Raw genomic sequence first — 22,456 nt, forward strand, 5'->3', positions numbered from 1 at the left:
TGAACTAACGGCTGTAACATTTTCCTTTGGTTGACTAAATATAGAACTAGCAGCAAAACAAATTGTTGATACGTAAATGACGGACATTGTCGCTGTAAAGGTACGGCAACACAAAGATACTGATAATCACATGCCAAAAGTTTGACACGGTAATCTTCCAGACAACATGTGCAAACCGTCGCCCTGGCCAACCCATCGACCAGTCGTCTGTTGTAAGCGAGGGCGTCTATTGCTTCGCGCGGTCACAAACGCTGGATTAGCGAAGCCTCGAATGCATAATTGATGCACGCTGGTGGATTGACATATTGGAATTTGCAGATCGATGACCGCGTCGGAGCAGAGAAAGGTACATGTCCGCGCTCTGGTGACAAGTGTCCGCGGCCTATTCCAAATCAATGTAGCCTTGCTTATGAAGGCAGAACACGTAAGATCGGAGTTCGCAGTCCAGTATGAATGTCTAGTCGCGTATGTGTGTGTATCTGTTGTAAACAGTATTAAGTCATTAGGTAAGTCATCATGGGCAAATTGATGTGAAGTATCAACAGTTATTTTCTGCTTTGATCGCAATATAATTCGCATTTGTTTTTGGAACAAAAACAGGCTAAAATTCAGAAAGAGCCCCACTTGCTACGTTGCAGTAGAATCAAGTCAGCCTGTCATTTCTTTTCGCAGTAACCTTGTCACCGAAAGTGGCACCTGGTATAAAATCATGTGATACAAGTGGAATTCCACATTGAAAAACAGGGCAGGCCAAGTGCGTCAGACTGTAAAATTCTTGGTGTAATGGCCTGTGTGTGTTAGGGTCGTATTTACTTTTGTCTCGCCGCCGATGCTGACAGGCAGTTGCGCAAAGAGTAAAGTCGTTACATTTCACGCAGATAGTGCAGCTTTGTTACTGCCTGTAGTCTCGTTTTATAGGCCTGCTGTGTTCCGGCACGTGCAGCCCAGCTTTATGTTCGGAATACTTTGGCTTTGACATGTTTCGTCATTGGATTATACGTGAGCTATGAAATAAACAACTTGACACTTTGGGATATAAAACGACTATGCACCGTAGATCCGGCTTACCGTGGTAAGTATACGCAACATGTAAACCAATGAATGTACTGTGTTGCTTTTTTTCAAGCAATGTAAAAGCGACAAATTAAACCATTGACGAAAACAGAATACTGCAACTCTCTATGACAGAGGCCAGTTTTGATAGCATGTTATCTAGCATCCGTGCGGTGCAATTTGTCGTTCTGGGTGGTTCGGCATAATGATGGCTTTTGGAAAAGAGTTCCTTTGTGCGTCCAAATGGCAAATTCCAACGTCAATACTGGATAGCGAGCTATGCCCTCGGACCTTGCAACAACAACAACACCGATTCTTCAATTGATAGAAAAAAAGTTAATTCTTGGGATTAGAACGACTTTTTGCTCGTCCCGTGTCTGCGCATAATTGATTCTGCAATGGCAAGGTTTTGTCTGTTTTAACTGTGTGGGATTCTGTGCTCGGTGCGCTGAGCAGTTCTTAATAATTCATGTACCAGCAAGTACGGCGAGCGGGCGTTTATTGAGCTACGCCGCCTGCAAAGCCATCAAACTGCCACAAGTCATCTCGAAGTCACTCCTTAAGGCGTGGGAATCTCTTCCAAAGGCTGATGCTTGCACCTGGGCATCAAGATTTACTTCACGGCCTTACGTTGTTTCTTTTCCCGCACGAGGTCCCAACTTTGCCCGTTTGTCGGGTTCAATTATAGTACGCGTGTTTGCGAAACCGTATTACGCCGGTTGTCGGCCACGGAGCTTACCGTACTATTTGAAGCGCAGCACGTAGGTGGCAAGAATTGAGTGTCAAGGGGCCGTGTCCCCTCGCATCCATTAGTGCCGGTGATTCTCAGATATGAGAAGCATCGCCAGATGTTTGATGAGCTCGCTATGCGTTTGTGTAATGGTGCATGAAAGCGTTATGAAGGCCTGGGTCGACTCCCTTTCGATACGCAGGTGTACTCCAAGCGGCACTTTTCAATCCGGGTCAAAGCGGCTTGGGGTGTGATATTTACTTTTCCGACAAGGGGTGGGACGACTAAGATTCTATACACCGCTAAGCGAGCGATACCTATAAACACCATTCACGTATGATGTATACTCACCATAAGATAGCATACAGTCGACTGACTTGTATTGAAGTTTCGTCGTAAACCGGTTTGTTTTCTCATTGTAGTCCACAAGTTACAACAAGAAACGGAGTCCACTCAAGTCACGCTGTGGGTACTTCCCCAACCAAGCCCTGTAGGAAAAAGCAACAACAGCAAGGGTCGCAAGTCCCGCAGAGGCAACAACACAATAGCTCCCGCGTAACATTCAGCGAGGACAAGATGCGACAGAGACGGACGTTTTTGACCAACTACTGTGGACTGCTCAAGAAGGCACCCCCACCAATTCCACCAAGTCTGATAAAGGGATTAACGAGCAATGAAAACGGTGCTGGTCGAAGGAAGGACCACCCTGGGCTTGGAAAGGTTGGTGTTGTTTTTGGTTAGATTAAGACAGCCATCTTGGTTTAGGCAAAAACACGCATAATATGTTCGTTAAGCCTTTGAGCAACAGGCGCACAAGAACAAAGGCAAAACATGACGACGTAGGTGAAAAATCGTTGATGTTTACCTGGCGGTTGAGACGTTTCGGATTCCGACCAAAAATTTTGGGAATCACCGGACTAGAAAGATACTTTTGCATGATGTGGTTAACAGATACTACTGCTTTTTGGTAAATCCATAAAAATACGAGAACCATTTTTCGTTTTGAGTTTGCAAGCTATTGATGCGTGGAGAGTATAAGAAATTGAATTGTTGCTAACCAGTTGACAAAACTTGACAGCTCTGTTTAGCCGAAAAACCATTATCCGTCGTGTAACCCATTAGACGTGGTCCAACGAGCGGTTGAGTTAGGTGTAGTGAAAACAACGCTTGAGTAATGGTGTCGCGAGTGAAAGCAGGAAAACGCGCGACAGAACGATGAAACGTCATTGAGCGCGCACCTGTCGGCTCCCGGACCTCGCTGCATTTGTTGTCATATAAACACGCGAAACAACGGGGCGTAAAGACCCTTAAACTACGGTAATTTCACCGAGACTCCAGTAAGTTCTTCTGAAGCCGAACATTTCAAAGACGTCGTGGGAAAAAGTGAAACACAAATCACTATTGGTATGGAAAATTGCTGTGGCATCTCATCGACATACATGTAGATGTTCGTAAGGCAGCCAACTTCCACGGAAATCTCGCCAGTCGGGCAAGGTCGTTCGTTGACGAGACCCGACGGGTTTACGACCGGGCTATTGCTTTTCCTGCGAGACGACAGGAAATTTGTTTCGTTTCAAGACCTCGCGCCCGAGCGATGGCAATCTGTCACAACGAGTGTGGGGTCGATAGTAACGTAGCGCCTTGGGAAAAAGCCCTCATACCCGCGTCTGCCGTCGAACTGACTCGATATATGGATGTTCTTATCGTTACTACCGAGAATGCGCGTGGAGTCTTTCGTCACGCCTTTTAAGCTTTGGGTACCGCAAGCAGTTGCATATTTATTTTACAACGAAACGCATGTATGAACTTGATTTATAATATGAGTAAGAAGGCGGTTTCCATTACTTCAAAACTCGCGGGTTAAACAGGTGCTTTCTTTTACGCATGACCTGTTTAAGGGCCAGTAAACGTGACACGTGGTACAGTTGGCTACAAACTAGTTTCAAACATCTTCAACTACGACTTCGCATCTGTTAATATGCAGTGACGTTGCCAATTTTCTCCCAGTTAGAAATGCTCATTTTTTGCTTATGGGAAGGTTCGTAAATTGTGGACCGTCCTTCGCGTGCGATTCGCTTGCTTTTGGTACATTTAATTTCGTTTATTTTATTGCATTGGTATTATAAATGAGAACAGTCGATAAAATTGCATCGACATCAGAACAGACCTTGACTTTCGAAGGTGAAGTCAACAACAATAATAATTTGTCGTCACGCTTAATCGCAGAATACCATCTAATACCACTTGTGGAATTATTGTGAGTCACATAGGTAGCGTAAACACCAAGTCGCATTTGTCAACCGATTCCTCCACGTTGTTTACGTTTCCAATTGTTCGACTATTGCACTCCGTATTAAAGAAAGAGCCACGACTGGCCTTTCGAGTGAAGTTAAGTACATAAGCGTGTGATTGACGTCCTTTGTCTTGGAGTTGGAACACCTGGGTGGCACCAACTTTTATCGCTCAGCGCGACTGATATATTTTAATAGCAGCGGGCGATATCTGCCTTTCGAAAGCAAACCACGTTTCTAGAACTATCTGTTGATTTGCCCCCACCGTAGTCATTGAAAAAGAATAACTCGCATGAGCGTCGTAAAGTTTTTATTTCCGGAATTAAACTTTTATCGGTTCCTCTGACCCGTGCGACCCAAGAGCGACGAAAAGTAGGAAAAGTTAAGGTGTTTTGACGCAGGAAAAGGAGCTCGCGTGCGTCGCCAACAAATGAGCCACGGAATTTTAAAGCGACCTTCTTTTTGTTTGGGGTGGAAGCCGCTTTGTGTGGGACGAATAACGATTGTGTGCCGGGTGCAGCCTTCTGCCAATTCATTGGCCACCGTAATCGTTCATACGTGCGGTCTATGATTCCATTTGACGAGTTTTTGCTGCAAAAGCGTTTATACAAATATTACATGACGCGTAGGAAATTTTGAAACACATCGAACAATTTTGCTTCTTCTCGTATATTTCTGTACGCATTGAACGGTTAAAAAAAAGCAATTGCAGTGGCCTAAAATAAACCTCGCGTGCCAACCTGCATTGGTCCAAGTTCCGAGAATCAGGTCTTCCCAATACGCTAAGTTCACCGTCGCTCCAGGCGGGCCGTAAAACGGTCGGAAGGAACAGGCCAATCAGCAAGTCAGAGCCTTGAATTTATTGGCCGTCGACCACAGACGGAGATTAAACTCCCTTTGTCCATGTACCGGTGCAGCTATCGATCGTAGAGAACGAACAATATACTCGCCGCCATATGTCTGTATCGGCGAACGAGCGACGCTTATTGAGTAAAATTATGAAATGCCAATTGGGACGAGTGGACAGGACAGAGGACCTGTTGCAGGTTCGCTGTCGTGTTAATTAATTAATCCGGAATTAGGTTTGAAAATTTGATCTGCCGAATTTGGAATGGTGCCGTTGTTCGATGTAGAACCACAAGGCCGGTGATGGCCGGTGACAGAATTTGTTGTCATGGTCTTCTATGTAACTGTTATCCCGGAAGTTTGCTCTATGGACATGTGATAAATGGTTAATAAGTTCTTTACAAAAACCCACAATAATGCTCCAAAGACGTGTAAAAACAAAACAGCCCTTGTGCATCCCCACATTCCCGATGGTTAAAAAATATCAACATACAAATTTTCTGCGGCAACGAATTACAGGAATGGTCAGCAATCACGTCACAAAGCATTTACAAAGGGCACTGCATGTTCGTTACAAGGTATATGAGTATAATAACCAGTTTGTAGGTCACAAGGGGTCGACGTGCAGAATATGTGGAACTAATTGGTGATAATTCGCATGAACTAATAAGACCGAATGCTCCGCAGGGTCCCGGCTAATGACAGGAGCCGAAGGTAATCTGTTTCAAGCCAACATTGCATTACCGAGCGCACAACCCTTTCTCATGTGAAACAAACCGCAGTATATACAACAAGCACATTGCATCATTTCAGTTTAAAACTGCAGTAATTATCTGATGCAAAGTGGTGTTGCACGCACACTACAAAATGTTATGGAACGGTGTTGTATACTGGGTTTAACTACAAGCGCCGAAGGCTTAACCCGGGCTACAAGCCTTGCTGGGATGGAAGCCGACGGGCGTGGATGGAACTCATAAAATATTCATCGTATTTAACGACTGGGGATGAAGGAGACAAAAACGGATGAATGCGTGTGCAAATAAACGTGCGGCTCTTTGCATATGCCATATGCTAATACTTCTCATAAAAACTGTTGCTTTGCTGGCGCAAATATTATTCCGTGCCTTTTTCCTCCTAATTTTGTCACATGGGACACTGAGACAGAAAACCTTCAACATTCCAAGTTTAAAACACACAACTGTTTTGAAATATAACAAATCTAACGCATGCATAGATTAAGAAAACGTGGTGCGTTTGGATGAAATCCGACGAGTTTTTTTTTATCCACTTGCAAATAAAGTTATATATATATATACTATACGAGTCAAAATCGCTTTTTTAATAATGGTGTCCGTGGGTTCACTTTTGCTATTCAGGGCCCCCTAGAATCGCATGGACTTGCGTGATGCACTTTCCTCTCGCAGTGTCTGGTTGGGCGACCCTAGCGAGGAATAAAATACTTTAAATCACGCTGCAAATTTATTCTACTTTAGGTCAAGATCATGCTTCGGATTACGGGCGACGAAAAAGACTCGGGTCGAAATTCTCCCAATGACGAATTTCTGCGAGTGGAAGGAAACCGTAAGCACGTGAGCGTCTTTTCCCCGCCCGATCCTGCCACTGGAGGGAGGAGCGGTAACCTGGCAGCTGCAAAAGTTTACGCATTCGATTCGGTTTTCACTCATGAAACAACCCAGGTACAATTCGTATGAAAGGAATCTTGTTAATTTCTAAAATGTTTGGAGAGATTTATGTTACAGTGTTGTGCATGATTGAACTTTAAAAATAGTATATGATGCTAGATATGTCAATAAACGGACGTTTTTAACCTGTTTTATCCATTCTAACATGCAGTAAAGATACATACAGAGATATAATGTAAAAATATTGTACAGCAGGTACGCGTATACTAATAACAAATACACTAGATATATATTTGTAATATACCACTCATTAATCGTTTTCAGAGCGAAATCTGTTCTGCAAGTTTGGTCGACGTTATTCAGGCTGTGCTGAACGGAGCTGATGGAACCGTGTTCTGTTATGGACAAGCCAGTCTAGGTATGAATCACAGAGGATGTCGCTAAAAAGAACGCCGCGCCCCGGGAATTTCAAAACATTTGTCGCCACCACAAACAAACAAATAAAAGGCACAGCTTTTAGACCTTTTACCGTTCACATGGATTTCCACAACAAGCGCTTGTCCCGAGTTAAGGTTCCTCATTACAATGATAGAAAATTCAACGAAATTGCGACATTTCCCACAAACCAAGGACGTAAAATCGGTATTTAACGCGCATACGTTAGTAATGAAAATTAGAAAATTACAATATAAATATCCTCGTGTCAAACGCAGTTTATTGCAGAGAATACATGTTTCGCTAAAAATCATCTTCAGTTCTTATTCAAATTGAAAGAGGATATTTATATTTTAACTTTTATGTGAATTTTCCGCTTATGTCACGTACATAACAAGTAGCGTTGGAAAAAGGTTGATTTCCAGGAAGAAAATATTAAATGTTGACCGTGTAGGACGTATTTCGACGAGCGTTGGTGAAAGGTTTCAGTTGCAGTGCGTCTGTAAATTTCACTTATTTCGTTTTATTGGCCGCCTTCCTCACGAGTAAAAGGGCGCGGAAATTCCCGGATGCAATGCAAAATGTCCAATAACAACTTAATTACAAGCTAAAGATTTTTTCGTTTAGCAAACTGGATGAAACAAATTGATCATTCTTATTACAAGGTAGTTTTGCAGAAATATGTGTATGCAAACATAGCATTTAAAATCACAAGCCTTAAGACGACATTTCCGCAACTTTGATCTTCGTGACACAATGTGGTATCCATGTGTTTAACGATGAACACGGGTTGTAAAATATGTATTGTGCGCATTTAACTGCCTTTCCTGTAAAAATTACCCATCTGTTCGCATCGGCAGGAAAGACCTTCGTTCTTTCTGGCAGCGACAACAAAAGCCAAGACCTGGGCGTGATCCCGTGCGCCATCTCGTGGCTGTTCCGCTGCGTGCGGGAACTGCAAGAACAACAAGGCAATCGATTTTCTGTTTCACTGTCGGCGATTGAAGTTTACGGAACGTCGGAAAAGCTAAGGGACTTGCTCGCCGCATATAGCAACGGTATGTCTTCGTGTCTTATGGTGTGTAATTACTTATAGTCGGGAATACTTGCATGGCAATGACAAATGGTGTTTTTCAGACCCACCGCCCGCACCACTCACGATTACGGAAGACGCATTAATGGGAACACAGGTGAGACATAAAATCTGGGTTCTCAGCGTTATGTGTTGCACTTTTTCGGAAATAAAAGCACCGCTAACTTGTCGAAACCTTCCGAAAATATGCAGTATATCCATTTCAATCACAACAAGTTTGTTAAGTCCCCATGTAAGAATCTCCGAACAAACACTATCATGTGCCATTAAAATATGTGTTTGTCATAACCATTCAGCATTACACATTACATAAGTTTTTCGCGTTAGATTGAATGTTGTTTGTCTCTAACTCAATGCCCTTGAGAGGTAGAAAATGAGTCTACGCAAGGAAATTGTTTCGGAGTTCACATGAGATTGCGAGGACCAAGATTTTCCGGAATATGAATCCCTGAATTTTAAGGAAAACAATGTTGTTCATGGCCGCTTTAACATTAATTGAGCCCTCAAGACTAAAATGAACCCTGGTTTGCCGTATCGGGTGCACTTCCGTTTCGCGAAGTCTGATTTAGAAATCTAAGTGATTAGAAAATAACTGCATTATTTGCGCAGATTGAAAACAGATGTGAAATACGTGCAAACACTTCGGAGCGTGCTGCTTACCTCCTGGATGCCGCCTTGGCCTCAAGAAGCTGCTCAGGCTCAAGAAACACGGCCGAGGGAAGACGTCATTCGCATGTTGTGTTTACAATCAACCTCACCCAGTATAAGGCGGATAAACACGGCGACGGTACATGTTAATTTGTGGTTATCTAACTGTGGTTAAAAACGCTTGAACAATCATTGACCGCGCACACATGCAGCCGCAAATACGCAGACCCTGGGGTTTTTTTTCACTAAAAAATTTCTGTCAAATTACCGAAATGTCAGCGAAAATTTAGGACATTTTCAATTTATTTTGGTCATTTACGGTATAATACTTACGTTCGCAAAAATGTAAGCAACTTGAATAATCTACCAGCCAATTTCCTTTAGGACATTGTGTCCGAAATGACTTTTATTTTTTGTGACATATCTAAAAAAATTATGTCAATGACAGACAAATGACACAAAAAAAACCCGCGCAGACCCTTCCATTACATTGTATTTAACCTGATTTGCTCCGTCTGACTACATTAATATTTATATGCATAGAGCCAATAATATGAATTTCAGCGGCCATCTTTTGCAGCTCATACAAATAAATATTTATGTTCGTCTTTCATAGGATCTACGGTGCGCAGCCGCCTTCACTTCATCGACCTGGGAAGCTGTGAGAAAAACCTGATCAAAACCCCGGGTTCGCTCGCCCTGTCGTTCTCCTCTCTCGGTCACGTGATCATGGCAATTGTCAACAATTCGAAGCACGTCCCTTTCAGGTAAGGCCCGGTCAAGATCAGCTTGAGGTATCTTGCTCGTGGTTGTGTTGATCATACAATTATCTCCGCAATGCTTCAGAAAAATTCATGCTGATTTAATACGGTTGACAAAGTAATACTTGCTCGATTCCACTGCATACCACATAAACAACGGTATTTTCGTTGCTGGATATTTTCATTGGCCATGTATTTGTACTGGGCATGTTTTAAGAGGGCTAAAGCATTCTTTAAACTCATCTGATGTTTGTAATACATCAGCATCGCCATAAAAATATGACCCGTTTCTTACGCCCATTTAAAATACTTTTGGTGTTCGAATGGCTTAAATTTTTGGTATTTAATTTCTAGACAGAGCAAGTTAACTTGCGTACTGCGCGACGCCCTCGGCAACATCAACTGCCGGGCTGTGATGCTTGCTCACGTTTCACGTGACGTCACTCACTTCGCGGACACCATGGCAACTATCCAGCTTGCCTCCCGCATTCACAGAGTTGTGCGAAAGAAAAACAAGGTTTGTCTTGTAAATTGTTTGTATGTGTATGTTAGAGATGCTGTAATTATTCATTCGTACTTTAAACTCACCTTGATAAGGTTCAATATTAATTCTCTATACATAGAGTATAATATGGAAAAAAATGGGGAAAAAAAAGGAAAAAAATGCACGCAAAAACGTGAACCTTCAAGGGGGCAACGTTTCAACTTCCAAACCAGTTCCAACTCAAATCAATTATGGCTAATGCGTTTCTCAAAAAAATCATTTGTTGCCGAGCATTCTTCTCCACCACCCAGCTGCCCTGTGTTTACATCTCGTTGCCGTTAATTGCAGGGCCCGAGCGGTAACGGCACTAGCGCGATTGGGGTCGGTACAAGGATCCATCATCCCAAGCACATGCGTCATAGAACACGTGACGAAGACAGCCTGATCGGCTCCAGGTATGTATTGTTACGTCACAATAGCAGACAAGAAGGCGAGATACGTTTTACGATTGGTTTACGACCTTTGGGAGATTAGCCTCCTAATTTGTTGTTGTTTAAACGTGCCGGATTCAAACCAAAAGCTATATAATTTGTAAAAAAGACGTAATGATGGTATTGTGTAAGATCACATCTTGTTATCAGAATCCTACATTATTGGAGGCTATGAATCGTATTTGCACAAAAGACACTCTTGTGTTCGGGAATTATCACAAAATAATCAAATCCACTCAGTTAAATTCTCCAAAACAAATCTTGGCAAATCGGACAAAACTTTAAACAAACTTGTCGCTTCATTCTGAAACGCAAGATTGCCGTTCTTGCCTTGTTGATAGCAACTAACTTATATCCGCAGTTCGGGCATGGAATGCACGTCTGGCAGCGAACTCTCATGCGACACCGTGATATACGTGAACGGAAATGGCGTTCCGATGAGCGATCGGGAGTTGACCGACAACGAGGGTCCTCCAGAGTCGGTCCCAATCTCCAAACCGCCCGTGCCATTACCAAGGCAACATCAAGCGAGTCTCGCCAGTCCCACGGCCGGCGAAGTTCTGCGTTACAATATTCCCGAAGCGCGAGTTAAGCCCATTCAGAGGTTGCACCAACCGTCGGGCGCAAAGGCTGCATCCAAGATACCTTCGCCCGGAGTAGGGCAACACTCGGTCGAACATCCAAAATCACACCGAGGGTCGAAGACAGCGAACGGCGTCGGCAGAGCCGGGGGCTCCCCCAAACCGACTAAGCCACCGCGCTCCGGAAAAAATGCGCCCTCAAACGTCGGAGACACACAGAAGAACGGCCCGGAGGCACGCCGCGCGACAAAGTGCGACAATGTAACGGATCGGTCAATTTCTCACCCGCGCTCCCGCGACACCGATTATTCTCTCGTAAATCACTGTCCGCGCCCGGGGTCGAACGAGGACAAGTCGCCGCGCGTTTACGATCATGCATCAAGTTTAGATGATGTTTTCCACTGTGACGAGGAGAAGAATAAAATTGTCGTTAATCACTGCATCGCTGACGTTCAATTGAATGAGAATTATCCCAGGGCGGGCGATCGCAGGCAGGAGCCGGACGGATGCGACAACGACGTCAACAGAGAGCGCAAAAAGTCAGCAGCTAAGGCCCATCACCAGTACGTGAACATGCAAGTGGCAATGAATCAGAAGATGGATGTACGACCAGACAGCATGCTTGTCAACGTGGATGATGGTGATTGGCGCGGAGCGGGCAATGATGCTGGCGACCCGGTGCCGGAGGCTGACTCGGACGGCGATGACGCGGTGGATATTAACTTTTATTGCTTGACCCTGACATCGCTGAACCCGCTAGTGCCCGTTTCTCGGCGCAAGTTCGCGCAAGAGGTGAAGCACACCAAACGTCAGAGAGGCACAGTTGAGCAGCAGCGGGCATTGGCGAGGCAGAACCTTCAGGAAGGCATGCAGATGGAGGGCGCTGATAACGAGACGACCCGTGAGGCGCTTAGGAAACTTCTAGAAGCCGAAAAGACTCTCGAGGAACTCGTGTTAGATGCAAGCAACGTTAACGGCAGTCGCGATGAATCGGCACCGAGGAACAATAATGTGTGGGCTTGGAAGGTTGAAGACTGTAACCGCGGCGCTGGTTTCTCGCCGAACGGTGGTTTTAGCCCTATAGAAGATGGCGAACCTATCGTCGACGACAATATAGCACAGATGCCAACGCTGAACTGCGATTACTATTCTCGCGATGACTCTGTTTCCACGGAAAGCGTGGAGAGCCCGCAAAGTCTCACGGACGCCTCGGCGTCTGCTGCGTTTAGCAACGCCAGCGAGCCCGCCCATAGGCATGTGTGTCTTTATGCGACCAACAGCTTGGAAATGAACTACGTGAGTACCCAGTACCGAAGCGAGAGCCCGCCGCGAAGTCGCCAGGAGTCTCCATGTCCCAGCAAAAAACTTGTCGTCAAAGACAGCGAACTCAGGCGCCGCACAAGTCGCCCAGTGATTATCACCAAATCGACCTCGGAAGAGGGAGCGCACCTTACGCTGGTGAAGAAAGGAAAGGGAGACAGTCGGCCGACCCTTGAGCTGCAGATAACACGAGAAGAGGTACAGGATGAAGTGGACCTTACCACCACCAAACTAAAGAAACCACGACACATCAACCGTGGTCGGGTGAACGGCATCTCGGCTGACCCAAACTCTCACGGTAGTGAAAAGGTACCGGCAAAATTGGGTGTCGAAGGTCAGAAACGTTCGAAGTGGTCGGGGTTGCGACGCTTCAGTAGCAAGAGGAGCGAATCCAAGTCACGGCGTGACTCCGGTGACGTAACAGCCAGTCCTTCCCGTTCCAACAGCATCGTTTCCAAACTTTTGACGCCGAAGGTGAAACGGGCCAGTAGCACAAAGCAGGCTAAACGAGGAGACGGAGGCAATGCGGACTCGCCACGCCGTCAACCCGATGTAGTGATGGTTGGGAATTCGCCAGCGCACAGCAAGGGCTCTGGAAGTGATGAGAAAATCGAAACAGCGAACGGCCACGCGAAAACCAGGTTTGTGAGCCGCAATGTATTTTTTTGTTGATTTTTTGGGTATTTTTTTCTGGATTATATGATTATGAGCATGCGCTTCAGTGTTTGTGACCTATTTTGTGTCTACATAACCCACATTTAAAGTCAAATTTAGGTGATTTTGTTTCATTTATGCTCTTAACAATGTTTCATTCACAGTGCCCTTCATGAAACGGTGGAATCACATCCCAAATCCTGCCACGGAAATACACCGATCAAAGCGCCTGCTTCTGCAAGCGTTACCCGCAAAAAGAGCGGGGCTAGTCCGTCTGTTTCAAGATTCGGATTTTCAAGAAAGTCAAAGGTCAAGACGTGACGTATATTGCACAAACCATTGGCAATTGCTTGAGCATTAAAAAATTTCCAAAATATTTAATTGAGATACAGCCTGCGTTAATTTTTGTATTGTCTGCAGTTTGTAATTTTCAGTCCCTTTTCTTGTGTTTTTTCTCTAATTGAAATGTTATACTTTTCCTCTTTTCCACAGCCATCTATTTCGACAACGTGCAATTGTTTGTACAAGTTATTGCAGACATTTTCTTTGTTTATGTAGCGAAGCTAGCAGACCTATCGACCGCACGCTGCAGCCTTTTCTTTGCTTTTCAGTTCCCGTGTGCTCGTTCTTATGTTCTTGCACGGTTTGCAACACCGTGACGCCTGGTGTAACGAGATTGCTGGTCGCGAAAATGTTTTTAAATACACAACGATTTTGTTTCCACGAAGTCTCATACTTTGAAGTTCTTTTTATGCTTAGAAAGCAACAATATGATAAGCGCTTTATCATTGGTCACAACATTTTAATTGCTTCAATTCCCCAGCAGTATGGTTATTCCGTAACTTGGCAAAAAGGGCTAATTAGAGAAAAACTGCCATACAACACTTATGACGACATAAATTATCATGCGGCCAAACTTATGCAGCTCTTTGCATGCTAGACCCGAATACATAGCGGTATTTACTATGTATTGGTAAACACCCAGTGACTACACCAAGGATCACATTGAAGAGTCAGGTTTATTCGCTACAGCGAAACAAACAACGGAATAGTGACGTACTTATATGCAAAAGTGCGGCGAGAACAGTACATGATCGCACCGTACGATATCTATTGAAACAGTGTGGTAAATGAACACGTATGACTGACGCGCAAAGAATAAGAGGCTCCACTGTTAATACCGATTGCAATACAAAACCTTGTAGGCAGGGTTGTCATGTCTTGCTTCTTTAAAAGATACATGCTTATTTTCAAGAGTGCTGTCTCTATGTAAGTGTGCCTATTTTGTGGAAACGTGTTGATTTCCAGATGGTGTGCCTGGTTTTTAATTATTATTCGGTTTGCTGGTTGATTTTGGAAGACCGTGGCAGTCGATATTTGCAAAAAATAATTTCGCTTAAGCTTTTGAAACCACGTAAAATCTTGCAGTAAAGCACTTTCAACTGCGTCATCGCACATAAGCAGTGCGCTGATATTTCGGTTTACTCTAAGCTGACAATAATCCCGCTGATATGTAACACGCCAGTCGTGTGAAGTCAGGATTGATAAGGGCATAGGTAAGTTGGGTTGTGTGCCTTACTCCACCTGTGTACGAACATATTTTCGAAAAGACCACAGAGGTCAGTTTGTATAAGCGGATTGACGAGCATTTTTTAAAAGCCAAACAGCAAAAAATCGCTTTGTGACGCAGGGACACGTCACAACTACGTCTGGGACAATGACCAAGCGAAATTTAGTACAAACAAACGAAATAAACGATTCCCAAGCGCCGCTGTGGTGCTTTGGTTCAAAATAACACGCATATTCGTCAAAAAGCGCGCACAGAGGAAAAACTTGGGGTCCTATGGGTTAAGAATTTCTATGTTGGTTTCGGAATACTGTACATCCCTTATCAGACCATTACCTTCAATTTACCGTTTGGTCGCTGCTGGCAGGTAGTTTGGCACTTGTGTGTACAACCACATACATTATATGCTGTTGTATTGCTGGTGTGGACAGGACAATAAAAAAGCGATAAAATATCCCATGTGGAAGGCAGTCATTGCAGTTGGTCGCCGGGCTGACCCCACCAACCTTTGGCCCAGTTAAGAGCACTGGTAACTAAACCAGAGGGTTGCTGCATGAGGCTCGACTGTCCAGTGGTGGATGTGTAAGCGGGCAGACCGGTGCCTTGAGATCTGTCAAACGAGAGAAGTAATGTCGTTAAAAATGGTGACACTATCGCTAAGTTTTATCCAGGGTATAATTGTTTGGCACGTAGTGTAACAGAGGGAGTAGGGCTTGGCGTGAAAAGTGGACCAAACGTGTTAAATGGTAATTAACATCTGCAAGTTATAAATGCATGGACACCTGTCCACAAGTTCGGTATAACATTGTAACCTTGACTAAGAAGTATTCACACTATACTAGAAAACAGTCTTCCCACAGTTTTAATAACCTATACATAAATTTTCATTAATTCTAAAAAATGAAGAAAAGTAGAACCTTGGGTCGCCCGTGGGTACAGTCTCCCATTCGTCGTCAAGGAACAATTGCCACTCGAGTTGGCCGTCGCTATCACTGTCGAGATCGTCGTCCGAAACGTCATTTAAAATAAGAGTCTCTTCCATGTAGTGAATTACGTCAATTGACGGCGTACTTGGGAACGGTCTGGTATTGAACACGTCACATGTAGGCAGTAGTATTTACTCAGAAAACGACAAAAAAACTACCGTTTGTAAGCATGTACAAAGGTAGAAACACGTTTACTGGTGCCCTCATTTCATACCCAGGCACAAACAAAACAAAGCTAGAAATATACGCTTTCAGTAAAAGTGGCCTCATTAATTTTAAAAAACATTACCTCCAATTATGACATCAAAATCAGCCCAAATTAAAGGCCTGAAAAAAATTGAAGAAATCGAACAGGACGTATATACCTTATGCCGTCTCTCCGTATTTTTTCAACAAGGACCTGCAGATTTCGCAATGTTTGCACGGGGTTCATCGTGAAGCCGTCTACGCCTTGCTGTAGGCTGGGTTTTTTTTTTGTGTCATTTGTCGGTCATTGACACAATTTTTTCAGAAATGACACAAAAAATAAAAGCCATTTTGGACACAATGTCCCAAAGGAAATTGACTGGTAGATTATTCGAGCGTCTCATCGCTAGGCGAAAATTCCCTTTGTGTTGCCCCGGACGTCGCTTTTGTGATTCTCGGCGAATCGTTTTCGAGCGGCCGACGGTCGATAACACCCAGCAGGACGCGGATTTTGCGACTTTTATGCGATAAGAATACGGATACAGTTGCATGGTTTGGTAACAATAGGGATTATTGTCCTTCCTTTGTTTTTTTTTAAATTAAACAAACGCAGCGTATTGCCTATATAAACAAGTCTACTCCTGAAAGTTGCTTACATTTTTTTTGAACAATCGCAATACCACATAACTCACTGAATAATGGAGCGCGAAGAACAACCTAGAAAAAGAGCTAAAGTTGTATCTGGCACAGGCCAATCCTCGTTGCTAGGATTTTTTACTCAGCCTGCAAGTAGAGTAAGTGAGAGTAGAAAAAATGCAGAGGTGGAAACGGAAACAACCGAAAGTTCGGGATCAGGATCAGGGGAAAGTTCAAACATTCAAAAAACGTAAGTGGACTGGTTTTAAATAATCAAAAATTGTCTTAATTTTGAATATTTGTTTAGGTCTGCAAAACGTTTCTTCAGACTTGCGTGGCTTAGCATCTTCTCCTGGCTCCGCTACGATAAAGAAACAACCATTGCTTATTGTCATGTATGCCGAGAAGCGAAAGTGAAAAATAGATTTGCGGAGGGGACGAAAGGAACTGCAGGGGGATGGCGTGTGACCCAGCTGGAAGACCACCAGAAATCCAAGCAGCACAAGTTTGCGCAATCAGCAACTCATGAGCGCAGCAATTGGGAAGAAACGTTGGGCCGATCGGTAGTTCGAGCAGCTCCTCATACAAAAAGTACTATTTGCTTCATACAATAAACATCTTTGTTGTTCTGTTGTTGATTAGTTTTTCTCCTTTTTCAGGTCTGATGATGAATGTTTTGTTTTGTGTCCAAAATGAACGCCCGATACAGTTTGCAACATCACTGCATGATCTGACGAGCACTCAGATTCATGTTGCAACATCAGGTTCCTGCAAAATTCCTGATGATCACCGGTCCAATGCTTCAACTTATACGTTTTTGGAAGCAATGGATCAGTGCCAAGTCGAACTTGACACAAATGTTATAAAGTCTGCACCATTTTTTTCCATGCAAATTGATGAAACGACTGATGTGTCCCAGCAGAAGACCGCCTTAATATTTGTTAATTACATTTCGAAGCAATTCACACTAGAAACTCTTCACTGGGAAGTGGTTCCACTTCAATCTGCAACTGCTACGTCGATTACGAGTTCAATTTTAGAATCGTTTAGCAAGAGAAACGTGGCATTGGACAAGTGCGTGTTGTTTGTTTCCGATGGGGCCAGTACTATGCTGGGATGCAGGAATGGGGTTGCGCAGAAGTTGAAACAACACTGTCCCCTCATGCTTGAGCTTCATTGCGCTCCACATCGAGAAGCTTTGTGCGTGAAAGACGCGTACAGTTCAAATGAACTGGTGACAACGGTAGATGCGCAGTTACGGTCGTTAATTTCGTTTCTGCGCACCAGCAAAAATCTGGCATCCCTGCGCGAATTGGCAGAAATACTAAATGAGGTAAGACATGCTAAATAGTATTTTATGTCATATTTTATTAACAAAATATTTTTTTTTAGGATTTTGTATCTCCTGAACGGGTGCATGACATAAGATGGCTTTCCAGACTGGGCGCAGTTAACAAAATTTGGAGAAGCTTGCCAACCATTTGCCAATTTCTGGAAAATTTAAGTCACGATTCCGCAACAGGTTCAATTGCGGAAGGGCATGCAAGAAACGTACAAACCAAGCCTTTTTTGATGACGTTGGCCGCTATGTGCGATGTACTAGCGGTGACTGGGCGGCTCAACAAGTCTTTTCAAAGGTACGGATTGAGTATTATGTCTCCTGTAAGTTCTAAACAAATAATATTGTTTCAGACACGGGCTTCATCCTTTCGACCTTCGAAAAAAAGTTCAAGCCGCCAGAGAGGAACTACAAGCAACGATGCTGGAGGCCGATGGAACTTTGAAGATTTCGCCGACACTCAACAAATTAGATAAATTGATTGCAGAAAAAAAAATTCCTTTGACAACCTCTCGTACTCGAAATGTTCCAGACGTCAACACAACAAAAAAATCTCTTGCAAAATTTGTCAGTGACATTATTTGTAATTTAAACGACCGATTTCCTGAAGAGAGAAGTGATTCCATCTTTGGCCACGCAAAAATTTTTGTGCCAGACAATTTTCCGGAGAACTCTGATGGCATTCTATCATATGGCAATAATAGCATCAGAGCTTTGGCGGCATTTTATAAATTGGAACAAAATGATATCGAATCAGAATGGTCAAACTTTAAATTTGAAGTAATGCGCAATTGCCAAACAGAAGATGACTGGCGCAAAGTGCTTAAAATAGCTGCTAAGCGGGATGAAGATTGGCCAAATCTTTCAGTAATTGCAAATGTGTTACTTGTTTTTAATGCGGAAAACGCAACTGTTGAAAGGGGGTTTAGCCTGTTAACACGTTTAAAAACCCCAATAAGAAACCGTTTGCAGTGTTGCACCGCCGACACCCTTATGCGTTTGAGGCTCAACGCATTATCGTTTAAAGAATTTAACTACGACAGTGCATATGCGAAATGGTCAAGTAGCGCGAAACGAATGAGGTATAAACCCGATGCGTAGTATTGTGTTTTTGTGTTGCGTTTGTTTATGTTGCAAAGTTGTTGTTAATAAAGAATGCGTTTCCTTATTTCTTTCTGTTATATCGGCAAAATAAAAATATTATATCGTAAATGACCAAAATAAATTGAAAATGACCTAAATTTTTGCTGGCATTTTGGTCATTTGACATAATTTTTTTGGTGAAAAAAAAAACCCAGGCTGTAGGCACAACGCCAGGATATTGCTGTTGAGGAGTTTTACGGTGTTGCTGAAGACTAGAGGTGAAACTGATGGGTTGCAAAATGTTCTGCGAAGTATTCGTTCGTGTTATTATAATTTCACAAAAAAGAGGACAAGAAAATTAAAAAAATGAGGCATAAGTAATTGCTGTTGAAACAAATGGCTTCAATTTCTTGACGTTTCAAAACACTGGCGCAAAAAATAAACATTGAACGTTTCGGTTTTCAAACTGCATTACTTTTTTGCATTTTTTGTTGTTCTTTCAGAATTATTCAACTTGTTTTGCGCAGACCCATTAAACACATTTTTCGCTCACGTCAACGGCTAAAGAGATCGTAAGTACTCTCTCCACAGTTTGGCGCGCCCAATGTTTACCTGAAATGTAGACGATGGGGAAGATGAGCTGACAGCAATTTTCTAATGACATGAACCATCTGGGCGGCATGACATAATGCAGAGCTAATGGCAACAGCTGAGTTTTGCGTTCTGTGCTGTACGATAAAACTCTCTGAAGCACTGGACATCGAAGTACTTGCTGTGGGCGGGTCAGATCCGGCCTGTCTGTAATTGGCCTCAAGCCAGTTCACATATAGGGCGTAGTTTCCATCTGAGGGTGCACTGGCTTCATCGGTTCCAACAGCTATTTGTACCACATCACTGATACCAGCCTACAAAGATAGGAATGTACACTGTACTAGTGGACCACCGGGCCAACTTGGTAAAGTCTGCGGACACACAGAGGTCAAAACCAACAAAAAGGGAAACAAATTGCCAATTAAAGCAACTGGTGTACAGTTCTGTAATGATAATTTATTGGAGATCTACTTTTAGTTTTTGGCACTGTTATCTCTGACAAGTTTTTTAATGTTTTGAATGATATATATTAGCTAAAACACATAAAGTATTAAGGAAAATCTTGTTGACCCCAGCAATAGGTCACAGTGGACTCGTAACTGGTCCATTTATGCTGGTAAAAAATTGGACAAACACCTTGTGGTGAAAATACACTAAAACACAATTATACATGTGTAACACTAACAAAATATAGATTTGGAATTTTGGTAAAATTTAATTAAAACTTATTACATTTCAGTGTGTTTCTCTTTAGATATTTGACATTGCAAAGTTACTACAAGTACAATCAGCAGCAAATTGTATTGAAACCTGTTGGTCAACCCATCGTCCATGCACAAAAGACATTCTTCTTGCCTCCTCCAGTTCCTCTTGCAACAGAATGGTATCCTTGTCCGAAATAAGTTGTTCTTGTCCATCAATGCTGAAATGTAGCAGATTTTTATACCACGGTAGTGTGTTGATACAGACTATAATTTGAAACAGAAAAGGGAAGAAGAGGCTTTTGTAATGTAATGGAGGTTAAGATCTTTCCATTTAAACTTACGATGTGACTGCTTCGATCTGTTTTGACACTTTAATCGGGAAAATGTATTCTCCAAGCATTGCAATGTGATCCACTTGAGTTTTCCTCAGGTTTTCTTGCAATGGACCAAGCCTCGACAACACTGTGGTAATGTTTGTCTAAATAAAGTGAAAAGTGATGAATTATTATATTACGAAATGTCCATATATCAATATATACGTTAGGTTTACAGGCTTCGTAGCGCAGGCATTGCAGCCTAGCTGGATCAACCACTTTTTCCCAACAAGTCGAAGTGATCTGAAAAATGCTCCTGGTGAGGTTTGAACTCACGACCCTGGACTAACCAGGCCCAACGCTCTATCATTAGAGCCACGGAGCTTTCATGGGGTATATATATTGTGGGGAAGATACACTGGTGCGCAAGCACACAACATGCCAGGCAACCTTCACATATACATGTGGGTTCCTACCACTATATTCAGCATAAACAATATATAGAGTGAACTAAACAACACAAATACAAACCTGTTTGTTAAATATGTAATCCTTCATTTTCGTTTTTTTGCTTGTAATTCTGGAAAGCCGCTTTTGACACAATGATAAGGACTTCTTACTTTCTACTACAGTATGCTGCTGATGTTCTATCTCTAGTTTTCTAGCCACAAGCAACTTCTTCAAGTGTTGTATATTTTCCTTGCACAGTGCAATGGAGCTTTTCTGCACAATGGCAATAACCTCCAATCACCTTTAAACCAAAATTTGAATGCAGGTTTACTTACGAGATGAGCTTTTTCCACAGTTGATGCAATAACACTCTCAATTCTGCAAAGTATGGCAAAATCAAAGTAAGCTTTTGCACCTATTAAAGGGAAATAAAAGCATTGGCATGCTAAAATGTTCATATCATGCTACATTATATAATATTTAATGTGTATTACCTCTTTCTTTCCTGTTGGTGAGAAGCTATAATGTCCTTAGTGTTCTGTAGGTTCTCCTGTACAGTTCTGCAATATTTTTGTCAATTATGTAAACCACATAACTCAGGTGTAGTACCAGCATCTGCCAGTATTGTATTTACCTTAAAAGAAACATGGGACGAGCCAAATGACTTTGAGGCTTTCTGACTTTGCCCTCGTACAAAGTAAGAAAACTGGTGTCTTCATCTTTTTGCAGACACTTGGAACATGCCAAGGACTTTCCAACTTTGTCGCACACTGGGCAACGGTCGTACACAAAGCTTATTTGTGCATCTTCAAAGTCTTTGGCTGAGACTCTCCCGTTGCTATCTCCTTCCATTGAAGTAACAGAAGTTCGGTCGTTTTAATTCGCCACAACTGTACATTCGGAGCAGTGTATGTTTGCAAGATCACATACAGTGACTAACACTAATTTCCTATCCTTATTGACTAATAAAAATATTTTAGTTCATATTGGCACAAGCGCGTTTATAAAACAATGTGACGACACCTTCCAAAGACTGCACAAAGAACAAAATGCCAAACGGTTTGTTTACTTCAGAGCGCTACAAATGTCGCAAACTTGTTTTGAACTGGCGACACACTAAACAGATATGTACCTAAAACTAAAATATAAATAAAATTATTCATCATTTAAATTTTTTTAGTTGAAGCCAATTCAAATTGTTGACTAAAAATTGTTTTTATTTGACACACTGTTTAAAAAGAAATGGTGGTTTTCGCCCCACGCGACAAATGTCGCTTTGCCTGAAATAGATATCACTTAAGAAAGAGTCACCTGAAAAAGTCCCTAAAAATTGGTTTTGGGTTAGAAGAATGGACTAAACGTGTGTCACCTATTTTGATTTCTACATGTAATGTAACACCGCTTTGCGTAAAACAATGATAACGTAGACTCCTAATATGGCTCCGTGTGCAGACATACTTTTTGGAATAGAAAGACACGTTGCGATATCAGGTGGCATTACAGTGACCATTGATGACTGAGCGACTGCTACCTCTGCTCTGTTCAAGTGAACGAGTATTTGGGTATAATG

The 22,456-nt window shown here is 42.8% G+C and overlaps 3 protein-coding genes across 3 annotated transcripts; 2 read left to right on the forward strand and 1 right to left on the reverse strand.

The window, feature by feature from the left end:
* The first annotated feature begins 879 nt into the window (after positions 1-879).
* LOC145888434 (uncharacterized) lies at positions 880-13,709 on the forward strand. The gene is made up of 12 exons (XM_082979180.1): positions 880-1,072; positions 2,206-2,503; positions 6,414-6,617; positions 6,888-6,981; positions 7,859-8,056; positions 8,136-8,188; positions 8,701-8,878; positions 9,356-9,506; positions 9,855-10,017; positions 10,333-10,439; positions 10,837-13,017; positions 13,195-13,709. The coding sequence occupies exons 1-12, from the start codon at positions 1,047-1,049 to the stop codon at positions 13,349-13,351; spliced, it is 3,810 nt and encodes a 1,269-aa protein (XP_082835306.1). The 5' UTR covers positions 880-1,046; the 3' UTR covers positions 13,352-13,709.
* A 321-nt stretch (positions 13,710-14,030) lies between these two features.
* Positions 14,031-21,847, reverse strand: LOC145889153 (beclin 1-associated autophagy-related key regulator-like). Its single transcript, XM_082980035.1, has 11 exons — positions 21,521-21,847; positions 21,381-21,446; positions 21,222-21,264; positions 20,968-21,159; positions 20,464-20,600; positions 20,229-20,340; positions 19,440-19,732; positions 19,039-19,131; positions 15,949-16,044; positions 15,515-15,679; positions 14,031-15,207 (listed from the first exon to the last, which is right to left on the reverse strand). Exons 1-11 carry the CDS (start codon positions 21,736-21,738, stop codon positions 15,069-15,071), a joined length of 1,554 nt encoding a protein of 517 aa, XP_082836161.1. The 5' UTR covers positions 21,739-21,847; the 3' UTR covers positions 14,031-15,068.
* LOC145889154 (zinc finger protein 862-like) lies at positions 16,680-18,969 on the forward strand. Its single transcript, XM_082980036.1, has 2 exons — positions 16,680-16,996; positions 17,065-18,969. The coding sequence occupies exon 2, from the start codon at positions 17,070-17,072 to the stop codon at positions 17,754-17,756; it is 687 nt and encodes a 228-aa protein (XP_082836162.1). The 5' UTR covers positions 16,680-16,996; positions 17,065-17,069; the 3' UTR covers positions 17,757-18,969.
* Positions 21,848-22,456: the final 609 nt, after the last annotated feature.

This window comes from Ascidia mentula, chromosome 2 (genome assembly GCF_947561715.1).
Source record: "Ascidia mentula chromosome 2, kaAscMent1.1, whole genome shotgun sequence".
Classification (NCBI taxonomy): Eukaryota; Metazoa; Chordata; class Ascidiacea; order Phlebobranchia; family Ascidiidae; genus Ascidia; species Ascidia mentula.